The sequence below is a fragment of the Bufo bufo genome, chromosome 5 (genome assembly GCF_905171765.1).
Source record: "Bufo bufo chromosome 5, aBufBuf1.1, whole genome shotgun sequence".
Taxonomy (NCBI): Eukaryota; Metazoa; Chordata; class Amphibia; order Anura; family Bufonidae; genus Bufo; species Bufo bufo.
Window position 1 is genome coordinate 477,984,534 of NC_053393.1, and position 15,022 is coordinate 477,999,555.

Here is a 15,022-nt window from a genome sequence, read left to right on the forward strand (position 1 = left end):
CAGCACATGCCCGCTGTGGAAAGAAACAGAGCATTGCATTCTGTTGCTAGCGGTGCTGTCTCGTCACGGTAAAGCTGTAGATTTCGCCGCTGGAGCATGGACAGGTAGGTAAGTGACAACTACAATTACATTTTAATGGATTGTGCATAAATATAACCCCAGACTATATGCCCTACTAGGGTCACTGGGCAGTTTCCTTTTTTAGGGTGCTTCTTTATGGGATAGCATATTTGTATCCATACTCAATGTATATGTAAAGACTATGCTCCCACTTATAAATGTATAATGCCCTAATGACCTACACTCTGGATAAGTCATCAGTATCTGATTAATGGGGGTTCGACACCTGGGACCCCCACCGATCAGCTGTTTGAGAAGGTAGCAGCTTTCGCAGTAGCGCTGCAGCCTTCTCACAGCTTTTCCTAGGCCATGTGACATCACGGTGGCCTAGACACAACTCAGACGCATTAAAGTGAATGGGGCTGAGCTGTGATACTAAGCACGGCCGCTATACAATGTACGGTGCTGTGCCTGATGAGCAGAGAGAAGTTCGCCGTTCTCACTGGAGCACCGGTGTTTTCTCAAACAGCTGATCGTGGGGGTCCTGAGTGTAGGACCCCCTGATCAGATACTGGTTACCTACCCAGACGATAGGTCATCAGTAAAAAAAAAACAACTCTCATAAAACCCCTTTAAGTTGCTGTTTGGTATAATGTGAACTATCGCCCTGGATATGTACCCAAATTGTGACAAAAACGACAAAATGACACCACTCTTCTCACTGGATACTAATAGTATGTTATTACCTTGTATCCCATTTAGATGATGATCCTCACAAGTCCAAATTTTTTATTTGCGCTCCTAAGTCCTTACATCCCTTATGAAGGAAGGTGTACCTTTTGAAACATGTTGGAGGCTGTCTCTACCATTTTGAATTGCTCTTAGTAGCAGAGACATTAGCTATTTAGTTTCACTTTCATCTCGGATTGTGCCGCTGGCTGGGAAAGCTCCTAATAACAATAGTCAAATACATGCGATCATTTGGTGAACTTAGGGCTCATGCACACAAATGTATTTTTTGTCCACATCTGATCAGCATCTTTTGCTGGTCGCATGCTGACCTATTCACTTCAATGGGGCTGTTTGTCCATTCTGTGGCATCCGCAAAAATATAGAACATGTCCTATTCTTGTCCGCATTACGGACAAGGATAGGATTGTTCTATTATGGCCTGGACATTGCGTTTCCACAAAATGCAGAACGCACATGGCCGGTGTCCGTGTTTGGTGGAGCCGCAATTTGCATACCGCAAAACAGGCTATGGTTGTGTGCATAAACCCCAGGGCTTTTTTTCTCTGAGAAAAGGTGGTGGAACTCACCCCCCCTCCCCTGGCCACGCCTCTACCCACCCCTAGGACCGCCCCCTAAAACCGCCCCTTTAGAGAACAGGGATGCAAGTAAAATTGCCAGTGGCGATCGTGACAACCAGGCTGCCAGTGCCCACGGCCGCTGCCGCCCTAGTCCACACATGGACAGCGCAGCCTGGCCTGGCCCCTTCCTTCCCTCCCAGTATAAAATGCCCCTATACAGAGCCCCCATATAAAATACCCCTTCTTTTTAGCCTCTGTAGATGTCCCTATAGTGCCACCCAATAATGTGCCAGTAATAAGTGCCCCAATAGATGCCCCCCAATCATGTACCAGTAAGATGTGCCCCCATATCATGTGCCAGTAAGATGTGCCCCCATAGATGCCCCCCAATCATGTTCCAGTAATAAGAGCCCCCCACCATCATGTGCCAGTAGCCTGAGTGCCCCCCTATCATGTGCCAGTAGCCCCCCTATCAAGTGCCAGTAGCCCCCCTATCAAGTGCCAGTAGCCTCCCTTATGTGCCAGTAGCCCTGCTTATGTGCCAGGAGCCCCCTTATCCCTTATGTGGCAGTAGCCCCCTTATGTGCCAGTAGCCCCCCTTATCCCTTATGTGCTAGTAGCCCCCCTTATGTGCCAGTAGCCCCCCTTATGTGCCAGCAGCCCCCCTTATGTCTGTTCCAGCCCAGCAGCCCCCCTTATGTCTGTGCCAGCAGCCCCCCTTATGTCTGTGCCAGCAGCCCCCCTTATGTCTGTGCCAGCAGCCCCCCTTATGTGCCAGTAGCCCCTCTTATGTCTGTGCCAGAAGCCCCCCTTATGTGCCAGTAGCCAGTAGCCCCCCTTATGTGCCAGCAGCCCCCTTATGTGCCAGTAGTCAGTATCCCCCCTTATGCGCCATCAGCCCCCCTTATGTCTGTGCCAGCCCAGCAGCCCCCCTTATGTGCCAGGATTGTCATTTTTACATATAAAAAAATAATAATAAACTTATACTTACTTACCTCCTCCAGGATGCGATGCAGGCCTCTTCCGGCCTGTGTCCCTCCTTGGCTCAGGCGGAGCGATGACATCATCGCGCCGCCTACACCGGCCTCTTATAGGCTGCCGGCCTAGTGCTGGCAGCCTATCAGAGGAACAGGGAGGGGACATACCTCTCCCTGTCCTGCCACATTACAGACATTTGTATTGCCGTCCTGAGGACGGCGATACAGATGAGATGACTTTGGAGATGAGTGAGCGCTTCCACAATGGAAGCGCAGCGCTCATCTCCTGCTGTGCCCTGCTGGCGCCCCCCTTCTGACAGCGCCCCGGGCGGCTGCCCGGCCCGCCCACCCCAAGAAACGGCCCTGCAGTAACTAAAGGGGGGCGGGGCGAGTCGGCAGAAAATAGGTGGCGGAACACCGTTCCGGGGCGTTCCGCCAGAAAAAAAGGCCTGATAAACCCTAACAGCAAGACAAAAACTGAGTAGTAACGTACAGGAGCGGAGTATCTGGGGATACACACTAAGTGCATTTATCCATGGGGAACTTACAAGACAGCTGCATGTAAGAACATAGGAGCGCATTTTAAATATCTGGACTTACGTGGATCTTCAGCTGCTGAGTTTATCTGTATATGGACTATTCTGAAATGTGTACAAAATTTTGTGAAGTTATTTAGAAATGTCTTTGTTTTCTTTTGTATAGGAATATGGAGGATATTTGAGCACACGTCTCCTGACATCCATGACAGATGAGCTGTTTGCCTGTGGAGCAGCTCTTTCCCCTATAACAGATTTTAAACTATATGGTAAGGTTTCCACATTTTAAAAGTATTTTAACATCAGCAGGTACCATCGAGCTTCCATCATTTTCAACAGAAATAGTGCAGCATGCAAGGCTATTGAGATATCGAGCTAAACCGCATTAAAGTCCATTGGAGACTGTTTGGAACCATTGGGTGATGGATCCGTTACAGTGTCATGGTTTCAAATGCCATGATGCTAATGTGAACAAAGCATTATTCAGAAAGTTTTTGAAGTTCCTCCTTACTGTGCAGAGGGATTTAGTCTGTGGAGCACACTGTGTAGTGACCATGCCAGCTCAGCTCCCATTCAAGTGAATAGGAGCTAAGTTGTAGTACACAGGCACCGGAAACTACACAGTATACGGAACCTTCTGTTTCCGCTCCATACACCATATACAGTGGATATAAAAAGTCTACACACCCCTGTTAAAAAAAAATTCTGTGCTGTAAAAAATGAGACAAAGATAAATCATTTCAGAACTTTTTACACCTTTAATGTGACCTATAAACTGTACCACTAAATTGAAAAACAAACTGAAATATTTTAGGTGGAGGGAAGAAAACCCCAAAAAACTAAAATAATGTGGTTGCATAAGTGTGCACACCCTCTTATAACTGGGGATATAGCTGTGTTCAGAATTAAGCAATCACATTCAAAATCTTGTTAAATAGGAGTCAGCATACACCTGCCATCATTTAAAGTGCCTCTGATTAACCCCAAATAAAATTCAGCTGCTCTAGTTGGTCTTTCCTGAAATTTTCTTAGTCGCATCCCACAGAAAAAGCCATGGTCCACAGAGAGCTTCCAAAGCATCAGAGGGATCTCATTGTTAAAAGGTATCAGTCAGGAGAAGGGTACATAAGAATTTCCAAGGCATGAGATGTACCATGGAACACAGTGAAGACAGCCATCATCAAGTGGAGAAAATATGGCACAAGAGTAACATTACCAATAACTGGACGTCCCTCCAAAATTGATGAAAAGACGAGAAGAAAACTGGTCTGGGAGGCTACCAAGAGCCCTACATCAACATTAAAGGAGCTGCAGGAATACCTGGCAAGTACTGGCTGTGTGGTACATGTGACAACAATCTCCTGTATTCTTCATATGTCTGGGCTATGGGGTAAAGTGGCAAGACGAAAGCTTTTTCTTACAAAGAGAAACATCCAAGCCAGGCTACATTTAGCAAAAACACATCTGGAGTCTCCCAAAAGCATGTGGGAAAAGGCGTTATGGTCTGATGAAACCAAGGTTGAACTTATTGACCATAATTTCAAAAGATATGTTTGGCCCAAAAACAACACTGCACATCACCAAAAGAACACCATCCCCACAGTGAACCATGGTTGTGGCAGCATCATGCCAATGGGCTGTTTTTCTTCAGCTGGAACTGGGGCCTTAGTTCAGCTAGAGTAAATTATGAACAGTTCCAAATACCAGTCAATATTGGCACAAAACCTTCAGATTTTCAGCATGACAACGACCCAAAGCATACATCCAAATCAACAAAGGAATGGCTTTATCAGAAGAAGATTAAAGTTTTGAAATGGCCCAGCCAGAGCCCAGACCTGAATCTGATTGAAAATATGTGGGGTGATCTGAAGATGGCTGTGCACAGAAGGTGCCCTCGCAATCTGAAAGATTTGGAGTGTTTTTGCAAAGAAGAGTGGGCAAATCTTGCCAAGTCAAAATGTGCCATGCTGATAGACTCATACCCAAAAAGACTGAGTGCTGTAATAAAATCAAAAGGTGCTTCAACAAAGTATTAGTTAAAGGGTGTGCACACTTATGCAACCATATTATTTTATTTTTATATTTTTTCTTCCCTCTACCTCTACGTTTGGAGGAAAGAAGGTTTGTAAACAAACATAGAAAAGGATTCTTTACGGTAAGAGCAGTGAGACTATGGAACTCTCTGCCTGAGGAGGTGGTGATGGTGAGTACAATAAAGGAATTCAAGAGGGGCCTGGATGTATTTCTGGAGCGTAATAATATTACAGGCTATAGCTACTAGAGAGGGGTCGTTGATCCAGGGAGATATTCTGATTGCCTGATTGGAGTTCGGAAGGAATTTTTTATTCCCCTAAAGTGAGGAAAATTGGCTTCTACCTCACAGGGTTTTTTTGCCTTCCTCTGGATTAACTTGCAGGATAACAGGCCGAACTGGATGGACAAATGTCTTTTTTCGGCCTTATGTACTATGTTACTTAAAAGATTTTAGTTTGTTTTTCAACTGAGTTGTAAAGTTTATAGGTCACATTAAAGGTGGAAAAAGTTCTGAAATGATTTTAACTTTCTCTCATTTTTTTACATCACAGAAACCTGACATTTTAACAGGGGTGTGTAAACTTTATATCCACTGTAGGTCATCAATATCTGTAGCCTGGATGATCCCTTTAAAATATTGTCTGCATTATTTTAAATTAAATGAACAGATATATTGGGTCATTCCCATTCAGGATTCAGTAGCTTACCAAATACCGTTCACAATTAATTTATTGTATTATCTACAAACAATAACATTTTTAAAATATGGAGAATATTTTATTATGTGAAGGTTCTTAGTTGATCATTTTAATAAAAAAACATACGATAATCATCATTACCAGATAATAGGGAATAACAAAGACAGAAAGGAAATGGAAAGCGACAGTGTTCATTACTTATACAGAATGTTTTGGATCATTTTATCCATTTTATCATAAATGGGAAATGTACTTGTATTTCTTATTTCATTATACCTGGACTACATATAAATGGATACTTCCATTAAAGTTTTTTTTCATACTAGTCTCTCTTAACATTTTAGTTCAACCATCAATGCAACCAGAAAAAAAAAACTGTTAGAGCATCGCACATTACTTTAATCAATGCAGTGCTCTTCTGTGGACATCTTTATCTAGGTCTGACATACTGTTATCATGAGCATTACCATTTGGATAAAATCATCCCCTCACAGCAGGAGTAAACTGATCAAGGATTATCTCTGTAGGAGTTTTCTCTTTCTCTGCTGACTGCTACAGAAGGGCGTATTTAATTTTTAGTGGTATAGTACTGCCAAAATAAAAAATAAATACTGCCAAAATGTCTAATAATTGAGTTTAAAAAATACCCTTTTCTGATCGAAGCATCTATTTATACATTTTTTTTTTCTTGTAGCATCTGCCTTTTCAGAAAGATATTTGGGACTGCACACCATAGATAATGGAGCATACGGGGCATATGAGGTATGTACATTTTAGATAGATAAACACATCGATTCAAAATAAAATGATTTTGTATAACTTGAATTATGCCCAGCATATTGCTCTACTTGTGTTCTCCAAGCAATGATTTAAGAGCCGCATGTGAATTTTTGCTTTTAAACAGTTGCCAGCTGCAGACACTGAGGATGCAACAGTGATATTAAAACTTGGCACCAGGGTCACAACCATGGAACTGACAGTTTGAGAAGTGTCAGGGTCATATTATAGGCACTTGGCACCACAGATAGCATCAGACTGAACTTTGCACAGCATCACAGCCACTTTTAATTTTTTTAAATATGCCATAACTTACTTGCTACTTCTTATTCCATGGGTCATTGGGGATCCCCTTTACTATATTGAGATTCAAATGTTATAATGAAATATGGCTCCTGAGTCAAAATAGGCTGGGGGCTTCTGCATTATAGGGTAAGACTGGCCATACATATTAGATGTACTGTATGCCATCCAAATCCACCTATTTTGGTGATACCAGATGCCCAGTTTGGGGCCCTCCAGACTCTTTCCAACAAGAGGTGTGAGGGAGATAAGGATCGGCAAGTTGGATTTCAGCTACCTGATTCTTTTGTTCTTGGGGAGAGAGGTCACTGACAGAGGACTTTGGCAGCACTCCCCCCCCCCCCCCCCCCCACCTTCCTACTTAATGCTTAGTTGAGAAGGCAAGTGCATGAGGGATCAGAGGTTGAGTATGTTCTTTGCTTCTCTATTTAAGCCCTACCGAACAATTTGCATGTTTAACTATTCCTCAGTTAATGAGGGGGAGGGGGGACACACAAGAATGCTGTTCTTTTAATTGCTGGGAGTTCCAGCAGTCAGACCCCCACTGATCAGACCCCTACACTTATCACTATTCCTGTGGATAAGTTATAGTTGTAATTCTGGGACAACCTCCTTTAAGTTAAGAGGGCTGAGCTACAATACCACAAACAACCTGTGGACAGGTGTGGTGCTGACATTGGAAGAAATTAGCAATGATTTCCTAGTCCTGGAAAACCCCTTTAGCCCACCACATGTGTAACTTCTCTTAAAGTTCGTCTGTCAGAAGTTCTGAGCCCTCAAAACTGCTGACATTGCTACATAGATGATGAGGAGAGAAGTAGATATATACCTAGAGTGATGGTCATGCAGGCTATCTGACTGAGAAATCAAGGTTTTTATTGACTCCAGTGTTACAACCTCAAGTATCCTTCTCTTCACGGAGCACCTCCCAACCAGTCCCCTCCACTCTGAGTGACAGCACCAGTGGTCTTCTGACCGGACACTAGAGCTGTTGTGCAGAGCACAGGAAGTGGTTGGGAGCCATTCAGTGCAGAGGGAGCCCATGGCACTCGCCTGGAAGAGACTGCCTCCTGGACACTTGCAGCCACAACACTGGATAAATGGAGCCTTCAATTTCTTGACCATGGAAACTGCATGATCATCACTCCAGGTATACCTGCACCACTATCTCCATGGCTCTACTTCAAGACTCCCTGTTTAGTGTCTGATCATTGAAGTTGAAAGCACTGGAGTTATGAAGCGGTTAAATGTATTACAAATGTCTGAAGGCTTTTCCGTGATCACAAGATATTACAGAATATGACAAGTAGGTTAAGCTTTTATAATTATTGTGCAGGCAGCTCAAACAAGCTGAAAAGATACCATGTATCATAGCCAAGACTAAATTTACCTTAAAGGTAATTTCCAGCATTTGCACGTAATCAATAGCAATTACAGCATTAATTCCTGATCTCAAATACTATTAAGGCTAATATATTCAGTTAGTATGGGAAGCTTCTTGTATTCTGCAGTGATAGCCTAAGAGCCATGATTTCTGTATGTAGCCACCCAGAAGATAGGCTATTGCAAACAGCATAAAAAGCTATTCAATTTGCCAGCAATCCATACCCTTTGTTCCATTCACATGAGGCCTGTGTGACTTTTCATTGAAGCTTATCAGTCATTTGTGTAAAGCCAATTTTCCATCCCTTTGCTGAAGATAGCTTCTTTAATCTATGTTTCCACAGTTGGCCAAAATAACAGTTCGAGAGTCCTTATCGAATAAAGCTAAATTTTTGATTATCCACGCTACTGCAGATGGTGAGTAATGCTTTATTAATCCTCAATCTATTTCATAATGATAACAAGCATTTAGACAGATGCTCCTCACTGAGCAGTAAGAAAATGTGCTTTAATTAATTTGTCCCCTTTACTGATACTAATCTTATTTTACAGAAAAAATCCACTTCCAGCACACTGCGGAACTCATAACGAATTTAGTCAAAGCCAAAGCCAATTATTCCTTACTGGTAAATTCCTTCTTTCTGCGCTGTTTATGTAGGGTAAGGTGGAGATTATAGGAGTAGTGCAGTGACCCGGGGTGTGAGGTATGGACTGAACGATTGCCAGGGATGCATACTGTTTGACCTGTTTCCCTTGTACTCTGCTTATTGACACTAAAGTGTTAAAGGGGTTGTGCAGTGCTTAGATAATAATGACCTATCCTCAAGTCAGGTCATCAATATCAGATTAGCAGGAGTATTACACCCGGCACCCCCAGTAATCAGCTGTATCAAGAGCTGTTCACTTAAATAGGAGAGGAAGGTGTAATTACACAGTGCCGCCACTATGATCTAGATGGCAAGCAGGTTAACAGTGAAGAAGACACAGCACTCGCCAACCAACGGGGGTGCATCCCCCATCCGATGTAATATTGATGACCTACACTGTGGATAGGTCATCAATATCTAAGCACTGCACATCCCCTTTAAATCATGCAGTTACTTAAGGTGGCCATATACATTGGATAGAAAAAAACTGATGGCTGCTGATCATCTAGTGAACAACCATTTCATAGACAATCTTTCAACCGACTCTTAGATGAAAATTTCAGACATGGCCGACTTGTTTTTTAGGCAGTGGCTAAAACGATTGTCCGTTGTTAAACTTCACCTGATGAGTTGAAATTGCCTGTTTTGATCAACTTTAGTCTAATGTGCATGGGTACCTTAATGGTCATGAAGAACAAGTCAAGTCCCTCATACACATTAGTGTATTGTTGGACGAGCCCACCCAGAATGGCAGGGTTGGCTAACAATCTAATGTGTATGGGGAGCTCCCGACTCTTCTCCAACAGATGATGTTAGTGAGAGAAGGATCAGGCAATTGTCATCTTTTTGCCCAATCTTTTTCTTTTCCCAGGAGATAAGCTGCCACCAGAGGTATCTGGAGGCAGCTTTATCATCTTGCCTCATTGAAAACACATTCGCACTTGGCACCTTAATACTACTGATGCATGACCAGCCTGGGCTACCTAGTGAAGGTGGACTAAAGTGATGCTGCTTGATTTTTAACAAGCATATCAGATGGTCATGATTAGAGATCTGAATTAAAGGGTTGTCTGGTTTGAAAAACCATTTTCATATACCCTATTAGGGAATTTTGAATTAATAGTGGGGGTCTTCTCTTTAGAATCCTCAGTTAGACTGGGTAGACCTTGCTTGCGTTCAAGGACCTGCCCAGTCATACATTAAACAGACAATCCACTGATTTAATTGGACACAGTGTAATTACTAATTTCCACTGTGGTGGTGCTGCAGGGTAATTGAACACTTACTGCTAAGTTTCCCTGCAAAATACAGTTGATCGCTGGGGTCCTTGCAGATACTGTAGATGATTTATGAGCATCAGCTTGGTGTCAAGTGACCCTCCTATCTAGTAGGAATTGTCCATAACAGACACGACCTCTGCTATTGACAAAATCATTAATACCATTTATATCACACATCTGGCTGCCATTTCCATTTTACAGCTATAACCTTTATTATGCAACATTTTTTTATTAGATAATTATTCCATTAAATTCATAATCTGATTATAAATAGGAAACTTTCATTATAAATGTGTTTAATCATAGCATTTTAGAAGCATAGTACTTGTAAAGAAATATCAGGACACTCCTCTGTTATTTATATTTCATTCCACTACTTTACATGTCAGTTGTTAAAATACATCTAGTGCTTCATTTCTTTTCCTCTAAATAAGTAATACATTTATTTCTGTAGCTCCCTATTTTTTCTACAAAGCTCAATTTTCCTGTTAAAGCCATTAAATGGGCTTTCCAAAACTTAAATACTGATGACCAGTATCTGATCATGGGGGTCTGACACCCGTTCGAGAAAGCAGCTGCGATCGCAGTAGCACCGCAGCCTTCTTGCTGCTTTCCTTAGGCCGAGTCATGACACGTTCATCAGGCACATGGTCTAGGCGCAGTTCAGCCCAGGATAGGTCATCAGTATTTATATTTTGGAAAACCTTTTTAAATGATCTATTCCTGCCTGCTTATAGCCACCACTAGGCGTAGCTTGGGAGCTTACTGCATACAATTTATTAAGGCAATGCAATAATTAAATAGTATGCAAGAAACATCTTAGCTCCTCCTAGTGGTGACGGCAGACATGCAGAATTTTATCATTTAGCATTGTATCTATATAGAGCATTTTTAACTCTGTATCAGAAAAACTGATCTATGTAGCCAGAAAGTAAAGTTAAAAAATATATGGCTGCCTGCAGCTATCACCAGGAGGAGCATAAGATCATACTATAGACATATTTATTACTGAGACCTGTCTTTATTAAGCTACAACCTGTATGGCTGTGTAAAGGGAAGCAAGAAATTTGAAGCTCTGTATATTAAAAAAAAAATAGCTTTGACCCCAATAAAATGTATTATATGGTTTGGATCTCTTTTTGGATTATTATGTCTTCTTGAGCAGCCCATAGATGACATACAGCCTATTCATTAGATTGATGTTTAAGGAACCCACTGATTTTGGCAGAATCATGCAACCGTTTAATGCATTAGGGGGCAGCCAAATTGTCTGCTGGCATCTTTCTGATGTTTGCTTCTCTTGGAGATAAGCACTTCTAGACATGTCAGGCATCTAATCTCTGTTTTCCATTAGAATTATTCATATACTGTAACAGATCAAATGGGGGTGTTTTGAAGAACCTGGCGGCCATACAGGTTTTTGGACAAGTGGAATTTCATGAGTATGACCAGCCTTGAAGAAGAGAAGAAGAGAGATTCTTGAAACAGGATTTGGATTACCTATTGCTTGGGTTTGAAATTGATTCCTTCAGTTCAGTTGTCAATTCAGCAGTCAATGAGCAGGTTGTGTAGCAGTCAGATTTAGATTTGAAGCCTCCAGATCCTGAGAGAACAAAACTATGCTTCCATAAATATGAATGATATAGGACAACCATTAGAATTTATGCTTAGGCTCCCCTTGTGTCTTTAACAATAGCCTGCAGAGCTATTATAGTGTCTAGAAATACATTCATATCTCTAGGATCACATACTGTAAATGTATGTTCATTTCAAAATTTAATTATCCTTCGGTGACAGGATTGCCAAGAAGAGATTATATCTAAAGCAGACAAGGGACGCATCTAATAAGGGTCATATATCTATAATTGGAATAGAATTTTGTTTTAATCTCATTTTTGCGCATATTCCCTTTTTAGATATATCCTGATGAAAATCATTATATGAAGAGCCAAGTCATGGAGCAGCACTTGCACAAGTCCATTGTGAATTTCTTTGAAGAATGCTTCAGAATTCAAGATAAGCCCCCTGTAGTAGCCATAGAAGAAGAAGAAGAAGAGGATTAAGTTTTGTTCGTGCCAAGTACAAACCAGTTCTTACATAACAATATGCAACTGAATTGTTTTCCTTGGAAACTACAAAATGTTATGTTTAGCATGTGTTTAACGGACCAGTGCCCTCTACGGCTTATGCGACCGTACCACTTCCCAGGAAGAAGAACGTGAAGCATGGTGGACTCAGCAAACAGTGCTGTCTAATCACACAGCTTTTTGTTACCAATAAAGGTTTCTTGTACTTCAAAAGAATAAAAAGGGGCAAAAAAGAAATCAAAAAAGGAACAGAGGAAGAAATGAGACTTTTTGAGGAACTCCAAGAAGATTATTACACAGACTAGACAACCTGTTAATTCATGAAAACAACAGTAGCATTTAACCCATTATTATTCCTGCTCTAAATTACCATTGAATTTGAGTCTGAAGAAACTAATCCTGTTAGTACAAAACAAAGATTATAGCACAATTACTTTATCAATACTAATTTACAGTTTGCTTGCTCAGTATCCCACCATGAAAAAATAATAATATATATATTACAACTTTCAGGGCAGCAGAAACAGATACAATGTATTAACCTTAATCAAATTATGTACATCATGTTGTTATTTAGTTTTTCTCTTGTTTTACTTCCTTACATTTTTTTACTCATCTCGCATTTTGCTGTTTGCTTTAGTGTATGAAAGATGCATAGACGTATTCGCTGTCACATAGACAATATTTTTCATAGGCCATTTTTGTGGAGCCCTGACTTGAATATATTAGTCTAATACATTATAGTTCAGCTCAGGAGGAAACCTTTTACTTTGTGGCTGTGCAAATTTGGAAGTCTTTTCTAAGCCATTACTTCAAAGTCCTAAAATATTCTAGATAGATACATTATAAAAGAGGTTGACAGAGAAAATGAAAAGTCTCCTACAGCCCTCCAATAGTCTAAAATTAAAAATGGTATTGTTTTTCACTAGCGTTCTCTGAGCCACCGGTCCGATTCTTCTGCCACAGCTTGTCTACAAGCTGCAGCGATGATGTGCTGGTTTATGGTATGTGACTGCTGCAGCCAATCACAGTCCTTAGCAGTCTAAGGCCTTATGCACATGACGTTTTTTGTGGTCCGCAAACCGCGGATCCACAAAGTGCGGACAAGAATAGGACATGTATTTTTTTGCGAGGCCACGGAACGGAGCAACGCATGCGGACAGCACACGGAGTGCTGTCCGCATCTTTTGAGGCCCCATTGAAGTGAATGGGTCCACATCCGAGCCGCCAAAACTGTGGCTCAGATGCGGACCAAAACAACGGCCGTGTGCATGAGGCCTAATGCTGAGGACACTGATTTACAGCTGCTGTACACCCACAGGTCACTGTGCAGGTCGCAGTAGTGGTGACATGCACAGTGAAGTGCGGGTGTACGGTATGTGACCGCTGCAGCCAATCACTCAGTGTTAGACCCCTGCAGTGTAGGCTGCTGCAATGACATGCTGTATGCCAGCATGACACCACTGCAGTCCGTATACAAACTGTGGCAGCAGGACCAGACCAGTGCAGAAGGCAACGGCACTGAAGAAAGGGACGTGTATAATATAATTTTTTATTTTAGGCTATTAGAGGGCTTGTCTGAGATTTTTAATAATCGTAGACAATCCCTTTAAGTGATCACGCTACCAAAAACAAAAACTTTTTGCCACAATTTGGAACTTTAGTAAAGCCCAGAAGAGCACTATGGGGTAGATTAATCAAAACTGGTGTCAAGGAAAACTGGCTTAGTTGCCCATAGCAACCAATCAGATGCCACCTTTCATTTTTCAGAGCTCCTTTGGACTCAGAATGGTTGCTATGGGCAACTAATCCAGTTTTCCTTTACACCAGTTTTGATAAATCTCCTCCTATATTTCCTGACGTTGGTGTGCATTTGGTGAACCAATAAGAGTATTATGGCAGTAAAATCTTTTTTGTCTTTTTATCATTTGTACTCATGCAAGTTATAGTTTCCCAAATTTTAGTTGTTTGGCTGTTATTCTTCAAAGCGGATGTGTAGTGCTCAGGATAGGCCATCAATATCAGATAGGCGGCGGACCAACTCTGGCACACCTGCCAATCATCAGTTTGAACAGGTAACGGAGCGTGTGCTGCAGAGGTAGCGGAGCGTGTGCTAAAGAGGTAGCGGAGCGTGTGCTAAAGAGGTAGCGGAGCGTGTGCTAAAGAGGTAGCTGAGCGTGTGCTGAAGAGGTAGCTGAGCGTGTGCTGAAGAGGTAGCTGAGCGTGTGCTGAAGAAGTAGCTGGGCGTGTGCTGAAGAGGTAGCTGAGCGTGTGCTGAAGAGGTAGCTGAGCGTGTGCTGAAGAGGTAGCTGAGCGTGTGCTGAAGAGGTAGCTGAGCGTGTGCTGAAGAGGTAGCTGAGGGTGTGCTGAAGAGGTAGCTGAGCGTGTGCTGAAGAGGTAGCTGAGCGTGTGCTGAAGAGGCAGTTGAGCGTGTGCTGAAGAGGTAGCTGAGCGTGGGCTGAAGAGGTAGCGGAGCGTGGGCTGAAGAGGTAGCGGAGCGTGGGCTGAAGAGGTAGCGGAGCGTGGGCTGAAGAGGTAGCGGAGCGTGGGCTGAAGAGGTAGCGGAGCGTGTGCTGAAGAGGTAGCGGAGCGTGTGCTGAAGAGGTAGCTGAGCGTGTGCTGAAGAGGTAGCGGAGCGTGTGCGGGCTCTGCTTCTGCTTAAAAATTACCTCTACGCCTCCTCCTTTAAAAAGTCAGAGCAGCGTAGTTACAACGGCTTGTCCCATTCAAGTGAAGAGGAGATGACACTCAGGTAATTAGGACTGGTCATCAATATCTATACGCTGTACAAACCCTTTAATTTCTGATATAAATGTACGCTTGTAAACTGGGACTAGGATTCATCAGCCAGATCTTGTTAGTGTGTTAGTTATAGATAGGGAATTTGGATAAGTGTGGTTATCATTACGCAGATTTGTTGGTCAGCTAAG

The 15,022-nt window shown here is 42.4% G+C and overlaps 1 protein-coding gene across 3 annotated transcripts in view; it reads left to right on the top strand.

The window, feature by feature from the left end:
* Window positions 1-12,329, top strand: part of DPP6 (dipeptidyl peptidase like 6) — a 1,686,142-nt gene extending 1,673,813 nt beyond the window's left edge. For all 3 annotated transcript variants that reach the window (XM_040434145.1, XM_040434144.1, XM_040434146.1), the window contains 5 exons: window positions 3,050-3,152; window positions 6,310-6,377; window positions 8,423-8,495; window positions 8,631-8,704; window positions 11,922-12,329. In XM_040434145.1, coding sequence (XP_040290079.1) covers window positions 3,050-3,152; window positions 6,310-6,377; window positions 8,423-8,495; window positions 8,631-8,704; window positions 11,922-12,068 — 465 coding nt within the window. In that variant the 3' untranslated portion in view covers window positions 12,069-12,329. The remainder of the gene's footprint in view (window positions 1-3,049; window positions 3,153-6,309; window positions 6,378-8,422; window positions 8,496-8,630; window positions 8,705-11,921) is intronic.
* Window positions 12,330-15,022: the final 2,693 nt, after the last annotated feature.